This window comes from Motacilla alba, chromosome 6 (genome assembly GCF_015832195.1).
Source record: "Motacilla alba alba isolate MOTALB_02 chromosome 6, Motacilla_alba_V1.0_pri, whole genome shotgun sequence".
In the NCBI taxonomy this organism is placed as follows: domain Eukaryota; kingdom Metazoa; phylum Chordata; class Aves; order Passeriformes; family Motacillidae; genus Motacilla; species Motacilla alba.
The window spans coordinates 12,172,376-12,197,443 of record NC_052021.1 but is presented as its reverse complement, the minus strand read 5'-3'; the positions used below and the strand labels follow the sequence as shown (position 1 = coordinate 12,197,443).

The 25,068-nt window shown below is 41.3% G+C and overlaps 1 protein-coding gene across 7 annotated transcripts in view; it reads left to right on the top strand.

The window, feature by feature from the left end:
* The window catches only part of ZMIZ1 (zinc finger MIZ-type containing 1), a 339,352-nt gene that overhangs the window by 281,092 nt on the left and 33,192 nt on the right, over positions 1 to 25,068 (top strand). For all 7 annotated transcript variants that reach the window (XM_038141495.1, XM_038141494.1, XM_038141490.1 and 4 more), the window contains 3 exons: positions 6,656 to 6,800; positions 21,865 to 21,979; positions 24,185 to 24,402. In XM_038141495.1, coding sequence (XP_037997423.1) covers positions 6,656 to 6,800; positions 21,865 to 21,979; positions 24,185 to 24,402 — 478 coding nt within the window. The remainder of the gene's footprint in view (positions 1 to 6,655; positions 6,801 to 21,864; positions 21,980 to 24,184; positions 24,403 to 25,068) is intronic.

The following is a 25,068-nucleotide window of genomic DNA, read 5'->3' as shown; positions in this document are numbered from 1 at the left end:
TATTAGGGTTAGAAATGTGTATTATGCCCTGTTCGACAGTGTTGAATTGTGGCTGTCAACTTGGCATTCCTGTTGTCACTAGCAGGGCAGTTCATGCCTCCCAAATGAGGATCTGAGCCAACTGCCCCCTTGCTCTGTTGAGGAATTCAGTTCCATGCAGTTTGCTGTGTAGTTGCTGGGATGAGGACTTTTTAAATCTGCGTGCCTTTGGAGGGGGCTCTCCTCCCTACAGGGGGCAGGTTTGTGTGGGCACTTTTCAGATAAAATCAGTCCCTTTAATCCAACTTACTTGGTCTTCTAAGCTAACATCACTGATTTTGCCTGATGGAGAAGAGCAGCCACAATCCTCAGGTGCTCCAGAAAAGCAGCCAGCTGGGGTGCAAGCCTCCCGGGACGAGGGGGCAGCAAACACCTGGGAGTAAGCACTGGCTCTTTGCCATGGGCTGCTGTGTGCAGAGTGGGCATCTGCTGGCAGCTGGATAGATAGGCCTGGGAGGAGGGATGGACTCCCTGGGAGCTGCTTTGAGCCCATGTTGAGCAGCCAGACTGCTGAGAAATTAGTACTTTTGCTTCGTAATTGGCTTTGTATATGCTCCTTTTGTGCTGTCAGTGTTGAGGCAGACACCGGGCAGTAGCTCTGGGGTAGGGCTCATCTGTCACAGGGTTAGGCCATGGAGCAGTACCTTGGGAGAACTGCAGAGGAGGGACAAACACAAATCTCTGCTAATGGACTGTTACATCCTGGGGTTGTGGCCTTGCTTTGCTGCCCTGACCGACAGGTGAGCCAGCCATTGCCAGGCTCTGCTGGGGTATGCGAGGAGGAGAGCTGCAGGAAAATCAATCTTTGAAATGGTTTGACATGACCGGTTTCTCCCTCTCTCCATTTCCTAGCTCTTTAAAAGCAAAATGGCTTTCAAATCACATGGAAAACATCTGATTTTCAGTTTCACAAAATTGCAAAGATTCCATCCTTTTAATGCAATTGACCTTATTTTTCTAATGCTGTCAGCACATTCAGCTTTAGGTAGTTAACATTTTCAGTGTATTTTTCCAAACGTGATATAGTCTCTGTTTTTCTGTGTAGAAAGAATAACTCCTCTGAATAACCAAGACAATCGTTATTTCCACTCCTCTCATTCTCTTCTCATCGCTGCTTCCTTTCCCTCCCCACCAAATTACCTCACTGGATGCTTTATAAAAACTGTATTTAGATTGCAGTCTGTAGAGGAGAGAGCAGAAAGCACTCAGTAGCTCTGTATTCTACTTATCTGGGATTCTCTATGTAAAAAATACAGACTTGTTTCTAAAAGCAATATAAAATTAATAGATATGATTGATGAAAAATGATGTATTTTCTTACTTATGCTGTAAATATCTTTTCAGCCAAATGCATTTCCTTCTGAGACATGAAACCAATCTAGTGAGATGGTGCTGAACAGATAGTTCTCCAAATCAAACTCCTCCTTTTTTCCTAATATTTTCATTGCAGCGAATAAGAAATACGGATCTGCCAGTCTGCCTATTGAACTATCTACTGCAGCTTAACTGCAGCAAGGAAGCAGTAATCCTATTGTGCTCTTCCAGCAGTCTCCCGGGAAGCAGAAGGCATTGAAATTACTGAGCTGTTGTCCTATCCCCTCCTCACCTGTCTTTGTGGCTGTAAATATAGTGTCTGCCTGTAAATAACAGTTTGCTGCACCTTTAAGCACGTTCCCTAACAAGAGGCAGCGATTTACTGAGGTGATAAGCTGTAACTAATACTAGGGTATCATAATGGGTAAATAGATTAACACTGTGCTTCTCTGTATTTAGCTTTCTAGGGAGCTGCTGCTCCTGCACTCGAGGTGCTTCCTGTGGCACATTGCAGTGCTGGAGAGTGCAGCTCCCAGGGCAGGGCTGGGTGCAGCTGGGGAAAGGCAGCAGTGCCTCTCTGGGGTAGCAGTCACTGCTCACCCTGGTTTCTTTACTTTTTCTGATCCCTGGCCCAGAAAGGGTTGTCATGGGTTGTACCAATCTTCTGTGCTATGGCTATAAAATGGCATTTGACCTGCATCCATCATGTAATATTTACAGGTATGCCAGCATCATTTGTTGTCAAGAAGTATTAAGCGGGCCAAGCAGCCTGGGCATGATCTGTGGCTCCTTGATTTTCCTAATGGAAGGGCCCCAGCATTTAGGAAGCAGTTGTGATACTGCTGCTGGGTGATGGGCAGTTGTGGCTGTGAGGGATGGAAAGGTGCCACGGAGCAGGCAGTGGAGGCCTTTCTTTCTGTACTGCCTGGCAGGTTTTCGGCACAAAAGGGCCCTTAGAGGAAAGGAGCAGTACCAGGGGATGTGGCCGGTCCTAATAATTGTGTCGCAAATCTTGTGATATTTGGCATGTTCTTAAAGACTTGGCTCGTAGAGGGAGGGGATTAAATAACAATTGCTTCCTTTCTCTTTCAAGCAAGGCTTAGCTCTGTGGTTGCAGAGAAATGCTTAAAATGTGACTTGGGCTGACTGGGCAAAAAAAAAAAACTGCCTTCCAGCCTTCCTTCCCCTCCTTGTCCCCAGGATCCCAATGTGGATACATTGCCATGTCTTATGATTTTTTTCAATGAAAGAATTTAAGACTATTGGACACATCCAGAAGGACATAAAGTGTTGCCAACTTTGGGTGCGTGGGAGTATTTATGAGTATTTTAAGGAGAGGTCAGTCGTATTCTGTGCTGAGACCCACTCTTGTGATGTCTGGTCCTCTTCAAAGAATAGAAAAACAAAAATGGGACCGGGTAGCAGCAAACTGAATATCTCTGAACTGATTTTTTTTTTCTCTTGCTTCCTTAGGGAAATCCCTTGGGCTAGTTGTAATTGAAATTTCTCTTGTTTTTAAATCTGTATTTCTGCTTTTCACAAATGTGAAAGCTGAGGCTGCTCATGTCTGTGTTGGTTTCTTAACGCAGTCGTCATTAGCAAATGGGTATTGATTTATTCCTATGGAAATAGATCAGTGCTAAAAGTGAAACTCAATTCCATTAAGAATGATACAGGTTTTGCAGATGGAGAAAAGTAGGTCAAATATTGCACCAGTCATCCCAGAGAGTGTCCCTTTAAGCCAAATAAATGTGTGAATACACTTAAACTGTCAGTACGTTATTTGATTGCCATTATTCTGTATCTTTTTGCATAAGCTAGGAGAGCCCTCTTTGACTGAGCAGGGGTTGAAAGAAAATGTCAATTTCGGTGTAGTAACCAGGTTGTATTTTACGCCTGGGCTGTGTACAGGGCTTCCTGGGGGCTGTGTGCACGTGTAAGGATTCTTCCTTTGCTCTCGTTGCAACAGTTGAGTTCAACTTAAGCAGGAAAGGCACATCATTGTATGCAAGGGACATTGTAGCAATGCAGCAGAGGAGCACGATTTAAATCTGATCATTAAACTGCCGCAGCAAGAGGCTGCGAGAGACGGTGTGGATGGTCCATCTGCAAAGTCTGTGCTCCTGTTGTACAAGGAGGAGGGGCCGAGGGGGAGAAAAAGCAGCTGCTTGGCTGTGCTCTGAGAGGGTGAGACTGACTGTTGGCACCATCTGTAGCTGTCCTTTGTGCTTGCTGCTTTATCTGTTCATTATAGTATGATATTGAAATTCTCGTGCTTTGAGTGTAAATGAGTTGAGATACGCCTAATACTGTCAGCATAAAAAGCAGTAACTAAGTACACTAAAGATGAATAGTGTAATCTGTAAATTCATTTTGAGTTTGTTTTATCTTGCTTGAATAGCCCAGGAAGTGATGTTCTCCAGAAGCCAGCTGTACCAGATGTGTGTTGGCAGGGTATATATTCATCTTACCGAGCAGAGCACTGGAGGTGGATGGGAGGCTGCCCTGTGTGTTCCAGCAGAAGGGAGCAGACTCCTTTAGAGGGAGGATAGAGCCGGTCAGAGGGGATCTGGTAACTCCTAAGGTGGCTACAAACAGCTTTGTTTTCATTCAGTGCACAAGTACCAACACACGGAAGAGAGGGATTATTATATATGGTACATGAGTTGAAATGTCCCCGGGGAGGAAAGGTTGAGCCATAATGAGTGCTGATAGGGATGAGTAAATTTCCTAGGATTTTTACCTGCAGTCTTTTAGTTTCTAAAAACATGAGTCCTCTGCAGATAACTTGTAGAATAAAACCATCCAGCTTATCTTGAGGACCTCTTTGTTCTTTGATGGTTTATATTTTCCCTATATAAATCTGCATACTGGATATTGGTAATAATAACAGCTCATTAAGATGTTTTCTTATCTTCACCTCACCAAAGCAGTGCTCTCATTGGCATATTATTTTCCTGGCGGTTACGGTGCTTTTTTTTCCCAAGCAGGTTTGGCTTTTGTTTGCAGATTCATGCCCTCAGATCCATTGGGTTGTTGCTTTTTATCTTACTTGTCAAGTGCACATAGGTGTGCAGAAGGAGCAACTCCCTTCTCCCATCGTAGCCTCGTCTAAGATGGATGATTCTGTAGTAATTACACTCGGCGGTGAAAGTGCTCAGCATCCACTATTACTCATCCACTATTACTCCGTGATGGCTGCGTTAAGTGTTCGGCAGAACACTTTGTTCGTGTTTCCCCAGCTCAAGTGGCTGTGGGCAAGGGAAGAAACCCTGTCAGGCAGGAATTTGTATCTCCAGGAGGCTGGAAAGGGGGAGGGGGGCCTTTGTCACTGGCACGTTAGTAATGATATGCCAGGGATAAAAGGTGAGTATAATTTGATCAAATGCTTGTTGACAGATTCCTTGGCTAATAGAGAAGCAGCTTAGGCTGACACTCGTTGCTGGAACATTTCACAGAGCTTGAGGGAATGCTTTTTGTAGGCTACGTGTGAGGCTGACAGCTTCCGAGTGACCGTGTTCAGTTACATAAAGAAACGATGGCCCCCTTTTGTCACAGCAGAGCTCTAAAATGCCTCCCTAAACACCTCTCTTGACCTTCTGCTTGATAAATGCAATAAAATTGCTACCTCTTCTTTGTCCAAATGCAATAAAATTACTACCCCTTCTTTGTGCAAATGTGTGATTAATTCACAGCAATGGCCCAGGCAATAAGTATTTTTCTTGTGTGGCCATTTAACTTGAGAAAATCCAATTGTTTCTTGTGCTGAAAAAACATAGTTGTGTGTGGTTTTGGTAAAGCAGGTTCTTTTTTCTGCCCCACAAATATGACTTACGGTTAGTCTCTTTGGAATTTGTTGTGTGTTAACAGTACGTGTGAGTAGCTGCTGGGAAAAGAAGATGGTGTACTCTGAAATGCTAAGTTAGCTACTGCTTATGAGTATGTTATTTGGTAAAAATCGTTAGAAAATTAAGACATGAAAACAGGAGCCTCAATTTTAGAGGATTCTGCACTTGTCTCTTTTAAACGAGCAAGCCTGAAATTACATCTAAAGTTTCTCACTACCCTAAACCGCTATGGCAGCTTGGGTTTTCAGTAGTCTTCTGGTTCTCACTCATCCATATAATCTGTTGATTTGTGTTCAGTTTGCAACACCTCAGGAAGGCACTTAGTTAAAAATTAAACATGAAGCCTTTTTTTGTTCTGAGGGTTTTGTAAAGCATCCTTTAAAGAAGAAAAAAGCCCAAGCACTTCTGCTTGAAAAGTTGATTTCTTTCCACTGCAGGATTTTTCAATTAGTCTGCACTTTGTTCCAGTTAAACTCCTCACTGTGCTCTCATACCTGGCTGACTTTTTACTAGAGCCACTTCTGATGTTGGAATTAAATAGGCAGCTTTAAAGCTGGGGTGGATGTTGCTGGAGGCTTCGGTGGGGTGTCTTGGCTGGGTGCACTCATCGGAGCAGTGCAGTCACTTTCTGGGGCTCTGGTTACTGCAGAGTAGGTGGTTTCCATAACAGTGCCTGGTCTTTCCTGAGTGTGTGTGCATAAGGGAGAGGCCACATTTTCAGGAATAATGACCCCTTTCATGTCTTTAGAAGGAGTTGCAAGCTCTTCTTCCCTCTAAGAAAATCTCTGCATCTTCATAGTTCATAAGCGTGATTTTCCTGTAAGCACAGAATTACCCTCATTGACTACAAGATTAGGCACATAATGGAAATACACATTTAGGGGTTGTGCTGGGTCAGATATAGATTTAAGTGCCTAACTTTGTATCCATACATCATTCTCCTGTTTATCTATTCAAGACTGGTAGCTCATAGCAGTTTTGGAAGTAAATTTGTGCACATGGGTTTCTCTCCAATTAAACTTATGAAAAAAACCAGCTGAACAGAAAAAAGATGTTTTTTCTTTGCTCCCTTCTGTAAATGATATCTTCTATATGTTTTTGTTACGTTTTTGTTAGTGTGAAATGAATTATTCTGCATCTTACTTCACTTGTAACAGCTATCCCATATCTTTTCGCTTCATCCATTCTTTATCTCTGTGCTGCTCAGACAAGTTCTCTTGTGCCTCCTGGGCTATGCAGAATGTTTGTAACTTGGGTAAAAATGTTCTAATGATAGTGTAGGGCAATTACAGACTCAGTTTGATAGGATAAAAGTGTGAGTGGTGGTTCACGGACAAGTTTTGCGCTCGTGGTGTTTGTCTAGGTCATGACTCCTGTTACAGTGGCTTGCACCTGCCCTGGGTTGTGCTGGTTCCTCACATGTGTGCTCACTGTCATTTGTTCTGTTTGCACAGCACTGCTTTCATCGTGGTGTGAGGAGCTGGGACGGCTCTTGCTGCTTCGCCACCAGAAAAGCCGGCAGAACGATCCTCCCGGGAAGCTCCCCATGCAACCCCCCATGAACTCCATGAGCTCCATGAAACCCACCCTCTCTCACAGGTGAGTCTGGGCCCAGCCTGCAGCGCTGCAGGCTGGACAGCGTGTTGTGTGACAGATCTGCTCCTTGAGATGCTTGTTACCACTGCTGGGGGCAGCGACACTGTTCCATGCACTGCTCAGCACTACGGACAACAGGGTATCTGTAATTACAGCAAGCACTAAAGAAACTCAGATTTCCTCTTTGCTATTGCCCTGTGCACAGTGAAGTGACATTTCTGTCTTCAAATCTGTGCTCAGATCAAGTGGGCGTGCTTTCAAGCTTCAAGTTATGCCCTAGAGATAAACTTGTACATCGTGTCTCTCATCAGACACTTGCCTGATGTTTATTTAAATACAACTGGCTTTTCTTGATGTTGAAAACATTTCACTGATGTTCTGTGTTTTAACCATCGTTGGAAATGTATTGCATGCAAAGCAATTGTACTGTGGGTGTAGCCATAGATCACAGGATGTCCTGTGCAGTCTTGTATCAGGTGAGGATCAGACAGCACTTGTGTTAATTTAGAGAAAGCATGGGCATTAAAGGACACTGTAAGAAGATGATGTGAAGCCTCTGATGACCAAATTATGTAGAGGAGCACTATTTGTATTTCTCGTCTGCACAACTTAGGTCAAAGCAAAAGTTGGAGATAAAGGATGGAGCATCCATTCCATGCTTTATGTTTCTGGGAGGTTTTTTTTAAGACTTTCTTTACTGCAGCATCACATTAAAGAAATCACAAATGGTATAAATTTGTTTTAGTGTAGAGGGTTTTTTGTTAGTAAAGGACTACGGGAGTGTAATGAGACTAAATTCCTTGTACCTGTAGCCTAACTAACCTGAACTTTTGTGTTAGAATAGGGCTTAGGGACATCTTAGTACCAGTGTATTTGCATATGCAAATTTGTTTGAAAACAACTTTTGGGGTTTGGGTTGGATAGTTTTTCATTATTTTTGTTGCATTTATGAGAAAACCATGCAAAAACTATGTGTTTTATTTTAGCCCTTGAGAATAAATAAAGTTTTTTTTTTTTGAAGTATAATTAATATGTCATCACTGGCTTTTCAGAGTAACTAGATTTCCTCTTTTTTAGTTGCTTATGAAATGACTGATTGTAAAGACACTTAACAAAAAAATTAAAAAACCAAAGAAAATTTAATATTTTAAAATAATTTTACTCTTGGGAGGAGCTTTTCAGAAGACAAAGTGGAATTAGTGGCTAGTCTGCAGAGAATGTGGTGCAGTGTATGTGCTCTCTTAGGTGTAGTTTTGTAGTTTTTAGATGCCTGATTCTCATTTGACCTTTTAGCCTCTGTTCCTCTAGAGTCTATAAAGTAAAACTATCTCACAGGGGCTGTGTGCTACATTACTAGATAATAGATAAGATAGGCACAACTCACTTCTTTCATGGCAATTTTCCACTGAAACTGTCACATGTCAAAAAAGAAATACTTTCTTCTACTGAACCTAAATACCAGCATTTCCGGCAGTAGCGAGTCATCCAATATCCTGCCTGTAGTAGAGCAGCCTGCCCAGTATTAGGCAGTTCCTGCATGTTTCTCTCGAGTATTGCCCTTGAAATGCCCTACTGGGGAAGACACTGGGAGGAATTTGTAAATTACTCCTCTTTACCTATGAGATGCCCCTCTAGAAACAGGATTTCTGTGGCATCACTTCTCATATACAATAGCTGCAGCAGCCGCTTTGGGATTTGGAGTACTTGCATCACTGCTTTGGTGTGTGCTGTTGTCTGTAATTTAACTGTAACTGCTCAAAATCTCTCAGGTGGTACATTAGAATGAGACATCCTGTGGCTCTCCAACTTCTTTCTCCACCTGGAACTGTTTATTTTCATGCATGTTTTGTAATCAGTCTCTAAGACAGTAGTGAAGTATGGTGTGAAAAAGAATTGAGTTTTCTATTTGTTTTAATTAAACAAAAGATGAAAAGCCATTAAGTACAGTATTAACTACAATCAATGATGAAGCTGTTGATGAAGCACCATTTGTATTTGCATTAGATTACATTTGGGTCAAAAGCTTAGTATTAAAGTTCACAGTATCTTATCTCTAATCCACAAGACTTTTCTGTTAATTCAAACAAAAAAAAAAGTATGCTTTGTATTTCCTGAAACAATTAATGTAGCCAGCTACTTCAAGTTTTGTAAAAGAACTAGATATTAAATTAGAACAACCAAGAGCATATGCAAGAACCTTGCTTAACAAAGTCAATGTAGATATGTGTGAGCTGCTGATTATCATTAGGCACACAATTAAATCCTTCCCCGTCATCAGACGATCTTGAGTACTCCACACAGAGCTTTTTCTGCTGTTCCTTTTACTAGCAACAAAATTACCCAGAACTCTAGTCAGGGGACTAGAATCCTGATGTGGCAGGCACTGCAGAAACACAGCTGCTTGGTCTCAAAGTTGAAACAGGGCTCAGCTATTTAAAATAAATTGTGACTCAATAATGTATCACAAGAATCTAAATCTAAGGATTCATATTTAATCAATTATGGGCACTTACACTAGAAGTAATTCAGGTCTGGCCTGTTTTTAAGGACAGTCTTTGATTTTTAAAAGTTAATTGAGCTATGAGAGAAAACTGAAGTAGACTGATCAAGGAGGGCTTTCATAGTGTTACTGTTGGTTAAATGCACTTACAGAGAGCAGGATGTAAGCTATGTGAGGATATGCACACATGCAACAAATCCTTTCAGAGCAGAGACCGTATTGTTAATTTCTTTCTAAATTTAGTTTTTTCATTAACAGAATGATCAAGTGTTGCATATAGAAAATAATTCAGCTAAATACCTACTGTCTAATGTAGGGCAGTTGGTTGGATTGCAAGCTACTATGCTTTGTGAACAGAATGAGCAGTGGGTTGTCAAAGGAAGCTCCCAATCTTAGGGTTTTTTTAAGTCTTTGCAGTCTAATAGTCAGCTCAAACGTGAGTGTGAGATTTTATTTTCGCCTTCGACCTTTTTATTGATTCATGTGAGTAAACTTTATTCCTGTATTGAAGGACCAATGTAGGACCTATCCACCTCTTTAATCCTGTGCAACTTGTAATAAAGTCCTACTTAATGGATTTATGGGGAACTTCAGGAGAGCTGTTAGTCTTCAGGCTAGCCCTTCTGCACAGGAGTGAAATTTCATGCTTTCTAGCTTGAAGGGTAATTATTTGTGTTGTAGTTTTCCAATCTGACAAACTGTCTGTAATGACAGATACTACTCAAGGTGGCTGATTTTTGAATTGGTATAAGGTCTTTGGCAAACACTGTTACATAAGTACAAATTATTGTCATTATAGACCTTCCAATGCTTTGATGAAGTTCCTACTTAACACTTCATTACATTAAGTGGTGGACCTCTACATATGTATCAAATTGAATCTTGGTTGAAATGGTTAAAGTTCCAATCAATCCCAGCAGGAATTGTGCCCTAATTCATTTTCACGTCAGTCTGACTCAGGCGAGCTCTGGGGGGCTTCTCATTTCTTGCACAGCTTGTAATAAAGCTTATTTGTCAACAAAACCACCTAGAAATAGACAGCTGTTAGTTGCAGTTTAGTGTGTTGTCACGAGCATCTGTAGGGTTCTTACTGTCTTCACTCTCGCTCCACATTTTGGTCTTATGTATTAATTGCCAGCTGTCTCACAGTTAGTGACCAAAGGGAGGTAATGCCTCTATAGGGCGGTCATGCTTGATGAAATATATGAAGATAATGTTATTTTTATCACAAATACTTAGTGCCTAACGTTTAGAGAAAATTGAACAGTAGGTGAAATGAAGCATTAATTCAATCATACAGTAGATGTGTTATTTATTACCATTAATGTTTTATGTTCAGGCAATCATAAATACCTTTTAGTGGCTAGACTTGCTTTAAAAGAGTGATTGGTTTTTAATGCTTGTTTTGTCCTTTTTTTGTTCCAATTTAAACCTGACTGAGAGCTAAACTTCCCAACTTTCATAGGAGCTCTTGGAAAAGAATGGTAATTCTGTCTAAATTTTTACCGAGTGGTAAGGACTGGCTCTTGCATTGTTAACAATCAGGAGTGAACTGGTTATAACATACTAGTACAAACAGTGTCAGAAGTTCTCTAAAGGCTGCTACCTTTTCAATTTTGCATCTTAGGCTGTTTTGACCAACAGTGATAGTTACTTCAAAAAAGTCTGGATGAGGTCAGGTGCAGCACATACACACTTTTATGAAAACAGGCACCTTGGTCATGTTTTATACATCAGTTTGGGGTAGGGGTTGCTCCATTATGTCATGTGGCTCTGGCATGCAGGAACAAACTTTGCAAAAGAATTCATAACTCTTGAGGTAAAAGATAAAATTGTTTCAAAGCCTTTTCATCTTTCTGGTCGTGGAGTTGTGAAATAAATATAATTAGGGACTGAACAGATGGTAAATCCTAATATAAAAGAATATACCCAGTAAAGAAACGTTTATTACTTCTGATTCTGCAAAAGTAGATTTGCTGTTTTTTCCAGTTTCCTTTCTGTCAAGAAATGTTAATATTTACCATCAGGAGAGAATAGGGAAGAATTCAGAATCAAGAAATGTTTCTGTAGAAGAGTCATTTCTTAAAGAAAAAAAAAAAAACAGAAAATTTCTTCAGAATAGTCTGCTTATGCTCTAAGCATTGCAAAGATAGAACTAATTACTAATTGCTTCAAAGTATTGTCCCAAGAGTTGTCCATCTCATCCTCTAAGTGAAACTACTGATACTAATTTTATCACAAACACTTAATGGGGAAGAGGTGGAAGAAAACCTTGAGCCTGTTGAAGCTAAAAGAAAATTATGAGTACCTTCTCCTTGAAAACTGATAAGTGTAACCATTAGCTGTTAATAATTAAATACTGAATTTTTTCAAGTGAAAATCTGCATTTCATTTTAGATAAGTTTGTGGCGAGTTCTTGTGGTAACAGGAAACGGTGATGGGTAACTTGATTTCAAATATGTATTCTTTACATGCTTGGTAAAAGGTATAGGATAAGGATCATCTTTTCTTGGATATACAGCACCTTGCACAGATGTGCAAACAGGTCTTCTCTATTGATTCATGAGTCAAAGTGAGTGCTGTTATAATAAAACTAATATGTAGCAGGACTACTATAATTTTGTGGGATTTTTTCTGATAAGTAAATGTAAAGGCTATATACTCTATATTTTTCCTGTAGATATTGTAGTCTTATGGTGTTAGTTTGTGAATTTTTTTTAATTAAAAAGTGCCAGCTGATATTTTTATAAGTAAACACTAGACAAATACTACTTAAGGTCTGTCTGCTGACTGAGGAAAATCTGATTTTCTCAGGCTTTGTGCTATGTTAATTTTTAAAATATGGCAACAGCTTTGAAAAGACAGGTATCCTTCTCATGTTTGGGCCATATTGAACAACTAATTCTTGAAAATGTCTGGTCAGTTGTGATTTCTGTTTAGCGATTATCACAGGGATATCATGGCTCTTTGCATGAGGTCTGCTCTCAAAAGCAGGTGATATGTGCTGAGCATACATGATTTTCCTCTTCAAGCATCTTGGAAAGGTACCTTCTGTCACTTGTTCTCAAGGAAACCAACTGATTTCTGGTGGCAGTAGGGTTAAAAATCATTTGACTGTGGCAGCACCCCTGGTTTTTAACCATTTGGACTGTCAGCACGATAAGCATGTGGTGACACTGAAAGCTATACTTTGCGTAGCCCTTTGTTGCAAAACTAATTGATGTCATTGGAAGTCTTTTAACTGGATTGAACACCTTTGGATAGGGGACATCAGAACCAAGTCAGTGCCCCTCAGCCTGCCCAGCATCAGGTCCACCGGAGAGGTTTAGCAGTCCTTTGCGGGCACCGAAGGGCTGGGGGGGCAGCCCGTGGCTCGGCACAGGGCGAGTTCCGTGTGAGGAGCTGTTTTCGGTACCCACGCTGCGAGCATCGCGCTCCAGCCTGCCTGCCAGGAGGTGACATGGCTTCTAAGCAGGGAGGGAGCTTACAGTCTGGCACGTAAAAATTACTGACATAAATTACGGCAAATACCTTGCCTTTTTAAATGATTTTGGGGTAATTTTGGATAATTTGGCGGCAAGATCACAGATGTATATTTTGTCTAAGACTTGATATGTTTCTTGATACCTTTTCTTTACATGTATCTGTTATTCATTCACTTACATGAAAATGTCACCCTCCACAGGATTTCTCTGTAAATAGATTACAAAAGGAGTGGATTCCCGGTGCTCAGTTTTGTCAGTTGTATTCCTGCTACTCCCGTACATTTGGATTCTCAAATCGCAGTGAGAAGAAAAGGAGATAGTCATTACTATTGGCAGTGGTGGAGGGCTTTTCTAATGGTTTCCCTAAAAAAAAAAAAAAAAAAAAGGTTAGCAATTCGAGCTAAGACACTCCTGGCTGGTTTTCACTAGATATGACAACAAAGCCTGCTCGGCAGACAGAGCGCATCAGCATCCTGGGCAGATGGGTCGGTGACATTAATTAGATACTGGCAGTGCCTCTGGCGGGAATCGGTGGTTGCTTCCCATGGAAGGGCTGTTCCGGGGCTGAAGGAGCAGCGCACCAGCCGGGGCACCGTCTTGAATGTCCTCGTCTCCACCGAGCTGGGAATGCGGGGAAGGTACCACAGCCTGTTCGTGCTCTCAGTTCCCACTTAACGCGTCAGGGGAGATGCGATGTGACTGTTTGTTTGCCCGTGTCCCTGTGTCACCAACAGCATTTCCCAGCTCCCCTGACAGGCAGGCGGAGCGCGGAGACGGCTCGGGGAGACGCTTCTCAGACCTGCCCCTGCGCTGTCCCTCCCCGGCCAGGTCACTTGCCCGGGCTGCCCCTGCCCTGCCCGGCCCTGCCCTGCCCGGCCGCTCCGTCCCCGCCCGCCGCGCTCCGGGGCTGCCCCCGGCCCGCCGCTCCCGGCCCGGCCGCTGCCCTCAGGGGTTCGGCGGGGCTGTCGCTGCTCCCCGGCCACCCCGGAGCCCCCAGCCCGGCTCGCTTCCCGGGAGTTGCGGCGGTGCTGTGCTGCCCCCTCCTCCCTCTCTCCCTCCCTTCCCGCCGTGCCTCTCGAAGAAAGCGGTTTTTTTCTGTTGTCGGGGAGCGTAAATCAGCTTCATCTAAAATCTCGGAAGTGCAAGTCCATCACATCTTCCTCCGAGCCGCCTGCTACACCTTGCGTGAGTCAGACTGCAGAGCTCCCGGTGCCCTTCTCGCTGTGCGGGGCTGCTCGTGTTTCCCCCTGTCTCAGAGGCAAAAGCAGAAGTGGAATCTGCTCACGCTCTCAGCGGTTCCTTCCCCGGTTGTTGTAGCAGTCGCTGACCTCCAGGCACTATGAATAAACAGCAAAGCTGGGAACAAAAGGAGTCTTCTGGCTGCCATTATCTCACATTAACATAGCAGACGCGCTGCGGTGTGAACAATGCGAGTCTCATTCGCCGATAATCAGCGAGTACCCAGGCATTTGGATTACCAAGGCAACAGGCAATGGTAGAATACTGGGTGGGTGTGTTTTTTATTGTAAAGGAGCAGTCGGATATGGAAACCCAGGTATATTGATAAAGCAGAGCAGAAGGAATGCCTGGTGGCAGGGGGGGACTGAGGGCTCGGGGTTGCATTCCGACACACGTGAGATAAATAAGACATGGATGAAACAGGTCTGTGCTGTGAGATGCAATAAAGATTAAACTGCATTTGTCAAGCTGAAAACGATCATAAGATAATTTCAGCATTTTGTAAAAGGTAACAGGTGGCATGTTAATAGCAGGGCTGTTACCGGTGGATTTTGTAACTGTAATCTGGGCTGTAGTAATGCATTGCATGGTCTACTTGTGTGACAATAGAGCTGGGTGTGATGGTTTAATCCTTTTTCCTTTTATCAGATGGATGCTGTAGTCCCCATGTCAGACAATGTAACCCCTTCTGCTTCTTAGAGGCAGGAGTGGGTCTCAGTGGCATTTTTGTTTCTTACCTGCATAGCTGTGATTGTTTATTCCACGTGGACAGAAATAAGTTGCGTTATCTCTGTATCTTTGCGTGTGCACACACATGTGCGTGGACATATATGAAATCTGTAGTGAAGCAGGACTGTGTGTGCATGCCGGGGAAATGTGGGTTTTTGCAGGTTCAAAAACTTAAGAATTAATCTAATTATTTGGCCTAACGCATTTCTTTAATTTCAGGAGTTAAAACCAGATGCAGTAACTCTTGCTGAGCAGCATGAGACTTGCAGGCATGGCTCTAAGTGATGACACTGAGTGTAGAGTAAGGCGCCAGGAAGCGCAGCAGCGAGCGTGTCACAGCCCGATCTGTAGCAACCCAGTGTGAAATGGAAGGCAGCGTTCCCGCCTTGTGCAGTCATAAGTCATGCAGGCCTCACAGGCCTTGTCACAAATATAAAGAAAAAGTTAAGGGCTTTCAGCTTCCAGAGGTACTTTGTATCACCTGCTGAACTGCCAGCTCGGTTTTGCTGTCTCAGTCTCCACGCAAACGCCTGTATTGTGCTATGTGTGTGGCTGCATGAATGGTTATTATAAATGTGTGTGTGGATATTTAAAAGAGCAGAGGCAGGGGGTGATAGCCACTGCTAGCAGCAGGTGCCATCCAAACCACTGAGCTGATAAATGGCTTGTTGCCTTCACCTTTTGACTGCTTCGCCTGCATCTGCTCACCTCGAAGGGGTTCAGAGTGCTTCTGTGTTCTCATGCAGCTCGCCAGAAAACAGCCTCCTTCTTTTTACAGTGAATTATGAAATTTCTAACTGTTTTCAGTCTTCCTTTTCGTGGTACAGGCAACATCCAGTACTGAAGCAACACTTCAGGAAATTCTTTCTTGGTAGGCAAGGACTAGGTATGGATCTGCTGTGCATTAGAAGTTGGGAGAATAAAAGCTTTCCAAAGAGTTAGAGAACATACTCATCTAGTTGGAAAGAGTGGAGGGAATCAACGGACTTGAGAAATCATGATGGTATATTTTTTGGAACTGTGTATTTTCTTTGTAAAATCTGGATGTTAGTAGTCACATCATTAAGAAGTAGAGGGAAATAAAGTCTTGTAGAATACTTCCAAATTGGCTTTTTTCATTTTAACATTACATAAAAACACCCAGTGGTTTGGATGGGATTGTGTTTTAGTTGTTTGCTTAGTGAAATGTAGGGTGGTGCCATGATTTATGCCAATACAATTTAAACATCTTCATATAATAATGCAAAATAGAGCAATGTATTTCAGGAATGTGTGAATCATATAGATGGCATCAATCAAAAGCTAATTCTTGCTAGCCATCTGAAGTCAGTTATTAGTACACAGACTGACTACACCACCCTCTTGCTTTCCTCATCTTCAATGTAAAAAGTTTAGGGTGCCTGCCCACAACATCAGCTTTTAGTTTGGTTCTGTACCTCATGCGTGATGTACAGAGGTGCTTAGTCTTTGGTTCCTTTACAATGTGTCATCATATATCCTGGCTGACTGTGAGTGGTCTTCATGTTCTTCCCACATCAGTGTCTTCTGGCTCTGCCACGTTCCTCTGTGTGAACAGACAACAAATTGCACAGAGTGGTTTACAGAGCCTATGGAAAACACAGCACAAAAGGTCAGGGGATAACTGTTAAATTTTGTGATTTGTGTTTTTTAATAGTAATGTGTTTATACTAACTGTCGCCTGGACTATAAACTAATCTTAGGTGTTCAAGTTAAAACACGTTGGCCAAGTAAGTGCATGAAGATGGTGCATGGTATCTCAGGTGGGGAGGTGCTGGCTTTGTTTCTTTGGAAAAGAATCTCAGTGAAAAATGATAAGTCAGCTTCCTTTTAAATATCCAGTGGTTTTCACAAAGAAAATAAAAGCAGATCTCCAAAATTCTTTTGATTGTCAGTAAGTGAAAACAAATTCTGGGTTTCAGTTGTCACAGTGGGGTTTTCTTGAATTAATACTCAAGGCTGGGGATATTTGTAGTAGAACTTTGACCAAAAGAAAAAAAAATACATTTGATCTGTAATTTCTGAATAGGTTGTCAGGGATTCCTAGCTTATTGAGTCATATTGAGGTTTGCATGGTGCAGTGCAAATACTGAATTTGAACTGCCTTTTTGCTATGAAATATTAAAATGCTTCAGAAAGGACTTAAGCTACGTTTTTTCCCCAGTCTTTTTTCCCAGTTTCTAGTGTTAGGTTCACGGTGGTGCCCTAATCAAGAAGGCTTGCGAACTGAATCCATATTAATAAATAAAGCTACACGAGTGGTGTTCGCTCAAGAAATCCAAATAAAACAAAAACTAAACCTGAATGAAAGAAGCTGAACTTATTAACTTGTGAGGCAACGCAGACATGAAATTCATGTCTTGGTGCTTCAGTTATGTGGGGCTTTCTTGCCTGTTCTGACTGTGGGATTTGTGATATTTTTCCACTGCAGATGCATCAGGTTGTAGGGCGGAAAGAGGGGAGCAAGGAGCCTTGTTTGAAAATTGTTATGGTTTCGTCTGTATTAAAGTAGTGTCACCTAGAGGCTCTGACCAAGAATACAGGCAAGGGGTGCTGAGCACCCTGAGTGCACATCTGCCCAGAGGCAGAGCAAGGTGCAGACACAGAGAGGTGCCACCAGGCAGGAGCAGATCAGCAGCCGCAGTTTTGGGTTGTATTTTGCCTGTTCTGATTTTTGGCCATGTGTTATTGCAAATTTGTGTTTGGCCTCTATTGTTCTCTGAGACCTGACACCTTGTCATGAGATGCTCTCCTCTCAAGGTGGTCATGGGTGACAAAAAATGATGTGGGAGAAATGACAGTCAGTGTTCCAGTGGCAATTACCTGCTCATCTTGGTGTCAACTGATAAAGTTAGGATAGAGTTGGTAGATTTAAAGGTGTGTGTGAATTCTCTGTGTGTCAGCTACCCTTCAGGTGGGATGACTGTGCTTCAGAGATGTTAGAGACCTCTGCAAAACTGCAAAGCTGGCTTGAGGGTAAGCAACAGAAAGTAGCCACTGAAGGCCCAGTTGTGGGAAACTTGATTGTCAGTGGTTGGACTAAAAAGGCTTTTTTTGGAAAGTCAACATCTGGTGCAGTAGTTGGTAGATTTACAGTGGTGGAAACAGAGGTAGATGCATTATGAAGGTAGTGTTTTAGACACCTGGCTCTCTCAACAAGTGATGTGGAAAATCACCAGGAATGTATAATTCCAGTTTTCACTCTCCTCCACAATATGTAAAGTGCCAATGCTCTAGGGATGCATGCTTCACTAAACCATCTGAATCTTTCCTTCCTCAAGGAATGAGGACGCGTGAACAGGGTATCAGATGCATATACAATTGCTTTAGTGACAACATAAACATATTTAAAATACAGCAAATAATGCCACAAATCACGTGTAAACTACATTAATTCACTTGTATTAATTTATTCTGCAAAGGTCATTTGTTACTAAGCAATTTTTATTAGAATTAACTATCAGTCTCTGTCTGATATTAAGTCTGTAACTTTTCCTAGAGACTGGATATCTGCATAGTACTGGGATTAAGAGAAGCTTTTTAGACCTATCTACCAGTGTACTTCTTCAACATCAGTGTTATATTATTGGAGGGTTCAGTACATTTGCCAGTAGCTAAGAAATCCTTCCTCAATGCTTGATAGCAGTTTTGCTACCTTAGGGTAGTGAAACATTACTTTGAGAAGTAATTTCCCTCTGTCCCTTCCTCTTTGCTCTGTGCCTTCCTCTGCTGTTTGGCCTTTAATGCTGACCAGTAGTACGTATAGGTTCATTAGCACTATTGTAAATTTAGTCAATACTCTTTTAGTGGGCTCCAGCTGAGTCCAAACTGACTCACTGCCCTCCAGGGTGCAGTGAGAGACTTAATTACCCTTGTACAGTTCAACAGGAACAATGTCATGGGCAGCATTTCGCTTTGGCTGAAGAGGTTGAAGCTTCTTTCTTTATTGGCTGCCATTTTCAAGTTTAAAGAAAGGGATTTCAGGATAATTCACAGCTCTATATAATAACAGGGGAAAACCACTGTTCTTTGCAAATGAGAATTGGATTGGTCACGTTTCATTACAGTACTTACATGGATTTTCCTTTGATGGTGGGAATATTCCTTTGGGTATTTTTAAGGACAGAAATGGAAGTTGAAAGAGCAGAGTGGAGGGATAAGTAATCCTCTAGTTGAATGGCACGAGTTTCAGCATCTCTTACTGGCTGAAACCAAGGAAGTCTTCATGTGATGGAGCAAGGGTGGCTATTGTATCCAGTATGGCAAAAGTCATACTCAGACATGCATGTAATTGGTGATGGGCCAGTGCTGGGGAATGCAAACCATGAGCTTGCCTTGGATTTCTCATGTGTGACTAAGGTGAAACTTGAGGGATGACGTTTAAGACAGTGAGTGGATGTTAGGCTATTTAAGTTCATGTTCTGCGAGGCACATCTATCACTATTTCAGTGTTGGTATAATTTTTGTTATTAATAATGTTTGAGATTTTACACTAGGTCCTGTGTTGGATAATGTGGTAGTCACATGGTTCAGTGTGCACAATGAATATTTCTCAACAAATCTATAGCTGGTCTCTTTTTCTGGCTTTTTTGTGTGGTGTTGTAGGCTTTACTTTATGTCAACAATACATTTCTTGAGGCGTCACCCATTTTAACTGTAATGCAGTAAAAATTGAGTGATTTACTCTGTATTCATAATTAGGATGAAGTGATTATATAGCGTTTGAAAACCCAGTGTAGCCTTCCGCTGAACAAATGATCTGACTGCCACTGAAAACTATGGAGGAATGAAATATGAAATCTCTTCTGCATACTGTGAAGGAGAGGAATGGGTAAGAGGAACACGCTTAGGAGGCAAAGAAAGTAAAGTAACAATTATAACTTCTTAACAGCAGGCTGAAGCATTGCTTGCTCAAAGTTGGAGTGTGTTTACAAACTGTACAGCATATTTGCATTAGAGGAATCTTTAGTGACTCTGTGGTTTGATTCCTGCCTGTCATTACCCTTCTTATTTACTCATACACTTGCAAAATATTTGCCTTGCTCCTCAGGTTTTATTACCTGTCCACAGCACATCAGTGGGGAATAGAGAGGAATGTCTGCAGTGAGTCCTTTCACTGCTTATGTCATGGAGAGAGCTTCTTTGTAGTCACTGAAGTGCATGAACACTCATATATGCCATAAATATCCAAACAAATCACAGAGCAGACATCATCAGAAACAGTCAGAGAAGGAAGAAAAGTAGGAGGCATCATTCAGAGCAGGATAAAAGAGGAAATCTTAATAGCAGTCACAAATTCTGGGTTAGTCATCATTTGTCTCCATGCTGGTGGAGGGACTTGCATTGCGTCACTTGCAAATATTAGTCACTGAAGCCATTGTCTGAGCCTCTGAGTGAGAGGGGCAAGATTCTAAGAGAAAATATTTTAAAGAAACATGGGCTAGGCAGGACTTGGTGGTTGCAAGGTGTTCAGCATGCCCTTATTCACACACTGGTTTATATGGATGCTGTCAATGTAAACATGACATGTCACACACCTTACAGAGAATTATGGTTTACCACTAGTTTCTTTAATTATTTGTTAAGGGAAATTATTCTTTTCTCTAATTTAAAATTTTTGTTTTGTCTTATTGCTTGATTGAGTGTGGGTACTTTGAAGGAAATAGGTCAGTTCAAATTCACAGTTATGTTCTAATACATTGCTGGTGTGCTGGCAGAGCACTGGGAAATTTGTTTGAAGTTTCCTAGCTGTTTGTGAAATGTATTCACTGCTTCATTTACACAGTTGCTGCTGCTGTTATTACATTATTTGTTACTCGGGACAGAGGCAGTTTTTGTCACACACATGCACGCTTTGTGCAGAGCAATTCCTGTTCTTCAATGATTCACACTTGGCGTTATGAACAGGCTAGGGAATGAATGCAGGGGTAGTCCTTGATTCTGGCTCACAGCACAAAAGGAAGGAGTGGTCCAAGCCTGGAGCACCGTCTGGGGTCACGGGAGAGTGAGCAGGCTTTGAAGCACATTGATAGAGTGCATGTAGAGCCTGTATAGGTTCTTTAGGCAAGTTAGCCCTCGATAGAATTTTTGGTGATAGCTTGTAGTCAAGACAAAAATGCAGTTCTTGATATAAAATACAAATCAATGGGGTTTGAAAATGAAAGAGCAATGTGTGTCTGTTATTAGTATTTATATATATCTATATCTAGACGAGGAAGGTTCACCTGAGTGTGTGTATATATATGCAAATTGAAATCTAATTTACAAGTTAATAGTACAAGAATGAGTAAATTTCGAGTGGAATGTATTTTATGGTCATAGGATTGATAGTTACTTTCACTGGATAGAAGATATTTCATTAATTACTTTAAGTGCGTACCTATCCTAGGCTCATTCTGAAACTGCCAATGCTGTTGTATGAAAAGAACTGTAAGAAATGTTTGCTTGCATCTGTGGACAAAGCTAATGGAAAAGCCCAATCCTCTCATCCACATATTTATCTGAAAGATGTGTTGTATATCTGCAGTTGATTTTCTAGAATGCTGATTAGCTAATACCATTTTTGGCATGCAGCTTATCCATCGTGTGGGAGAACGCTATCTGAATTTCAATTTACTTTTCCAAATGATGTTGAACTGCTATTGCTTTAAAGGTTTTTCTGGCCATTTGGGGACCCACTGCAGACAGTGGAGCTGCAGTCTGGTCTCAAAATCTAATTGAATTGATATAAGGCAGCTGAAGCAGTGATTGTTCAAGAGTTTGAGATTAATTGCAAAAAAAATGCATGCTTCTGAGTAACTTAGTGTCCTTGTTTGAAACTCTGCCCCTGAATTTACTTGGACTTTCCCTGCTAACAGACCTTTTTGTGGTAAAATCCCTGTGCTTCAATACAGCTAAGGAATTCATTCATTCTATGTGGTTTGATACTATCACATTACTGTTAAAGAATCTTCATGCCTCTGAGGATACTAAGCTAATAGTGGAGGAAGAGTGGAGAGTTAAGGTAAAGTCAGATGTGAATTCCTTTGTCACCACCAGCAATTTGCCACAGTTTAAACTTCCAAAATCTCACCCTCCTGAATGTTTGTTTTTGCAGTGATGGGTCTTTCCCTTATGATTCTGTTCCCTGGCAACAAAATACCAACCAGCCTCCAGGCTCTTTGTCAGTGGTCACCACAGTATGGGGTGTGACTAACACCTCTCAAAGCCAGGTAAGCTTCATTTTAATGCCTCCTTACCTCTAGATATGCATTTCTGCTAACGTTTGTAAAATGGAAGATATTTTGGAAAATCCTCTTGGGATCAATAGCAGGGTATGTCTTCTTTGTTGTATATGATGCATTATTTTCCCAGTCATGTCCTCTTTGGTGGCATTGAACAGGAGGTGTCTGAGAGCTTGAGTCAGTCACTCCTTTGGCTGCATGCAAATGTCAGGCTTGAATTTAGCTCGTATTTTGCACTGCGTGGTTTCAACACTAAAAGCATGGGATTGGGGTATTCCCAAGCCTCTTGTGAATTCAGATTGAATGTGTTCTAATAAAAATTTTAGCTAGATTCACCAAATGATAGTTGTTGATTTTACCTGGGGTCATGTTGTACTTGTGGGCTGGTGAAATTCAGTGCCAAGTCTACCCCACAGAGTTGCTAATTACCAGTTTTAGGCCGTGTTCTTTCCAGTCTCTCCTGTTGGTGCTGTCTAGCTTTGTAAAAATGTTTCAATATGCATTGGAGCACAATCATGGGCTCTTGGCTCCCAGGTGAGAGCCATACTTCCTGTATTTTTATTTGGTTCTCTCCACTACTAACTCTCTTTTTCTTCTGTGTTTGTCTATTGGATTATACGATACAAAAAGAAGCAGCTTTTATGAAGTTACCAATTACTCGATAGTGTGCACTCCCAGGGATGTGGTACAAATTAAGCATGCAGACAGTCTGGCCTTTGCTTACACCATAGGTGAAAAGCTCAAAAAACAAATTACCATCTTCAATGAGTGTAAATGGTACATAAATTTAACCTGTCTTTTCTGCTTTTTTCAAAAAGTGGTGTTAGATCCCATAGAAAATTTTCTGAGGATTTTTCTGTTGTTATTTTATTTTTGCTAAGAAAATTGAAAATGAAATTGTAGTGGAACAAGCCATTTGAAAAAGAAACTATTCAGAGGCCAAGTCACATAGATACTCACACAGCAGTTATGTAAGCACTGGTTATGGTAAAATCTTTCTTCAATGAAACAAGTAAGAGGAGACAGTTACAGGATCTATAAAATGTTTTATTATTGTTGATTTATTTAACACCTTAAAAGAAAAGATATCCCATCTGCTAGAGAAATACCTGAGTAAACATGTTGGTCTGTATTTTCCAGACAATGAAAATATAGTTTCTTTTACACTTAAAAAGGCAAAAGGAAAGATAAAAAAAATGCTCAGAGTTTTGTCTGTCATAAGAATACCGTAATGTTGCTTGAACTCTTCATGGTACTTCAGAGGAATGTGCAATAGAAGGAAAAAATCTCTTGCATGAGGAAGGAAACGCTTCTTCAGAGTCACTGGAAGGGAGCAGTGAATCTCTGGAACATGAAGCTTGGTTATAGCTATTCAGAGCAGATTGAAATGTATGTCAGGATTTCAGTAAGTCTTTGTGCTCTTTGAGGGAAAGGAATGAGCTGGGTTCACCAATTCCTTTTCTCAAATGCCTGAAGCTGTTGAGTTAGTCTTCTGCAAAAATCTGAGTTTCTTCCCTAGGAGGAGACTTTTCAAGAAATCTTATGCAGGTGATCCATGCACAGCTACACTTACATCTCCATAGAAATCATAGCAATTTGGGAAAAAAAATCCTTTAAACAAGGGAAACAAGTCCTTTTATATAGAGAACAGAGGACTCTTTTATAGGAAGAAATAAAAACAATCAATAGACTTTTGTACACTACTTAGAGAGTCAAGAATAGGTTAAACTTCTGAAATATGTTCTTCCACAGTTTTTCTATCTGTAGTACCCTTTGCATTGTGCCAGTGGGACTGACTGCTTCCTAGTTACTTCTAAGTCCTGCATCCAACAAACCAACCAACTAAACAAACAAAAAAGCTCTCACCTTCACACCCCCCACCCCCCAAAAAAAGCTGTGTCCTTTCTTGTAGTCAGATGAATGGTCAGAGCATGGTTGTAGCAAGTCTTTCTCATAAACTTTTTTAATAAGCATATTAATTTGGGTTCCATCTAGTTGAAAATCACCTGTTTGTTTGGAAATGGCAAAAGTAGAAATCACCTGGAATGTGCACCTAGATGTCAATGAGGTCTGTGCTCATTAGAGTTCAGAGTACAGGTGGTTATGTTTTAATTTAACAACTGCAGCAAATCAACTTAATATGCTTGAAGTAGTTCAAGGTACAGCCTCTTACTGTTGTGTTCCTTCTTGCAGGTGCTGGGAAATCCAATGGCAAATGCTAACAACCCTATGAACCCAGCAGGAAATCCCATGGCTTCTGGGATGACAACCAGCAACCCTGGAATCAATTCCCCTCAGTTTGCTGGACAGCAGCAACAATTTTCAGCCAAGGCAGGCTCCACTCAGCCATACATACAGCAGGGCATGTATGGGCGACCCAATTATCCTGGAAGTGGAGGTTTTGGTGGCAGGTAAGATTTACTTCTCTGAGGTGGAAAATGGATGTAAATACTTGATAAAGCTTGTTTTAGTGACCTGGCAGAAGTGTCATGGGCTTATTTTAATTATAGAAAGTCTCAGTAGCTATTTTTTGCTGGTTAACTGAAGCACACACTGCTTTTACAGCTTTGGAAATCAGCTACCCAAACTGCAAAGAAATTCATCACGGTAAATGGAAATGGCTTAGGTCAATCAATTAGTTCTAATAAACCCCCAAAATAAAGTTTTAATTAAGAGAGATTGTTAAACAGACCACAGGCTTAGGAATGATTAACATTTAATAAGGCCAGGATGTGAAAGGTATTGATGGTATAATTTCTACGTGCATATGGAGGAGTAAACTTGAGTACTGGGCAAAGTAGTTTGCTATGCAACAGAATATTTCTGCCAAAGACTTACTCCACAGCAGGAATTTGAAAAGAATTGGTAATGGAGATGTTTGTTAAAAAATATGGTTGTGTTGTGTATTTATTTTGGGGAAATAAATGCTGCATTAGTCATATAATCCAAAAGTAATAGCCTGGCATTAGTTACATGATGACTTTCCGTATCTATACTTTGTTAACAGGGATGGTGAGGGCACTTAACTGAAACCACTATTTGTGGTGCCAGTGCAAAGGCTGCAGAAGAGACTGCTG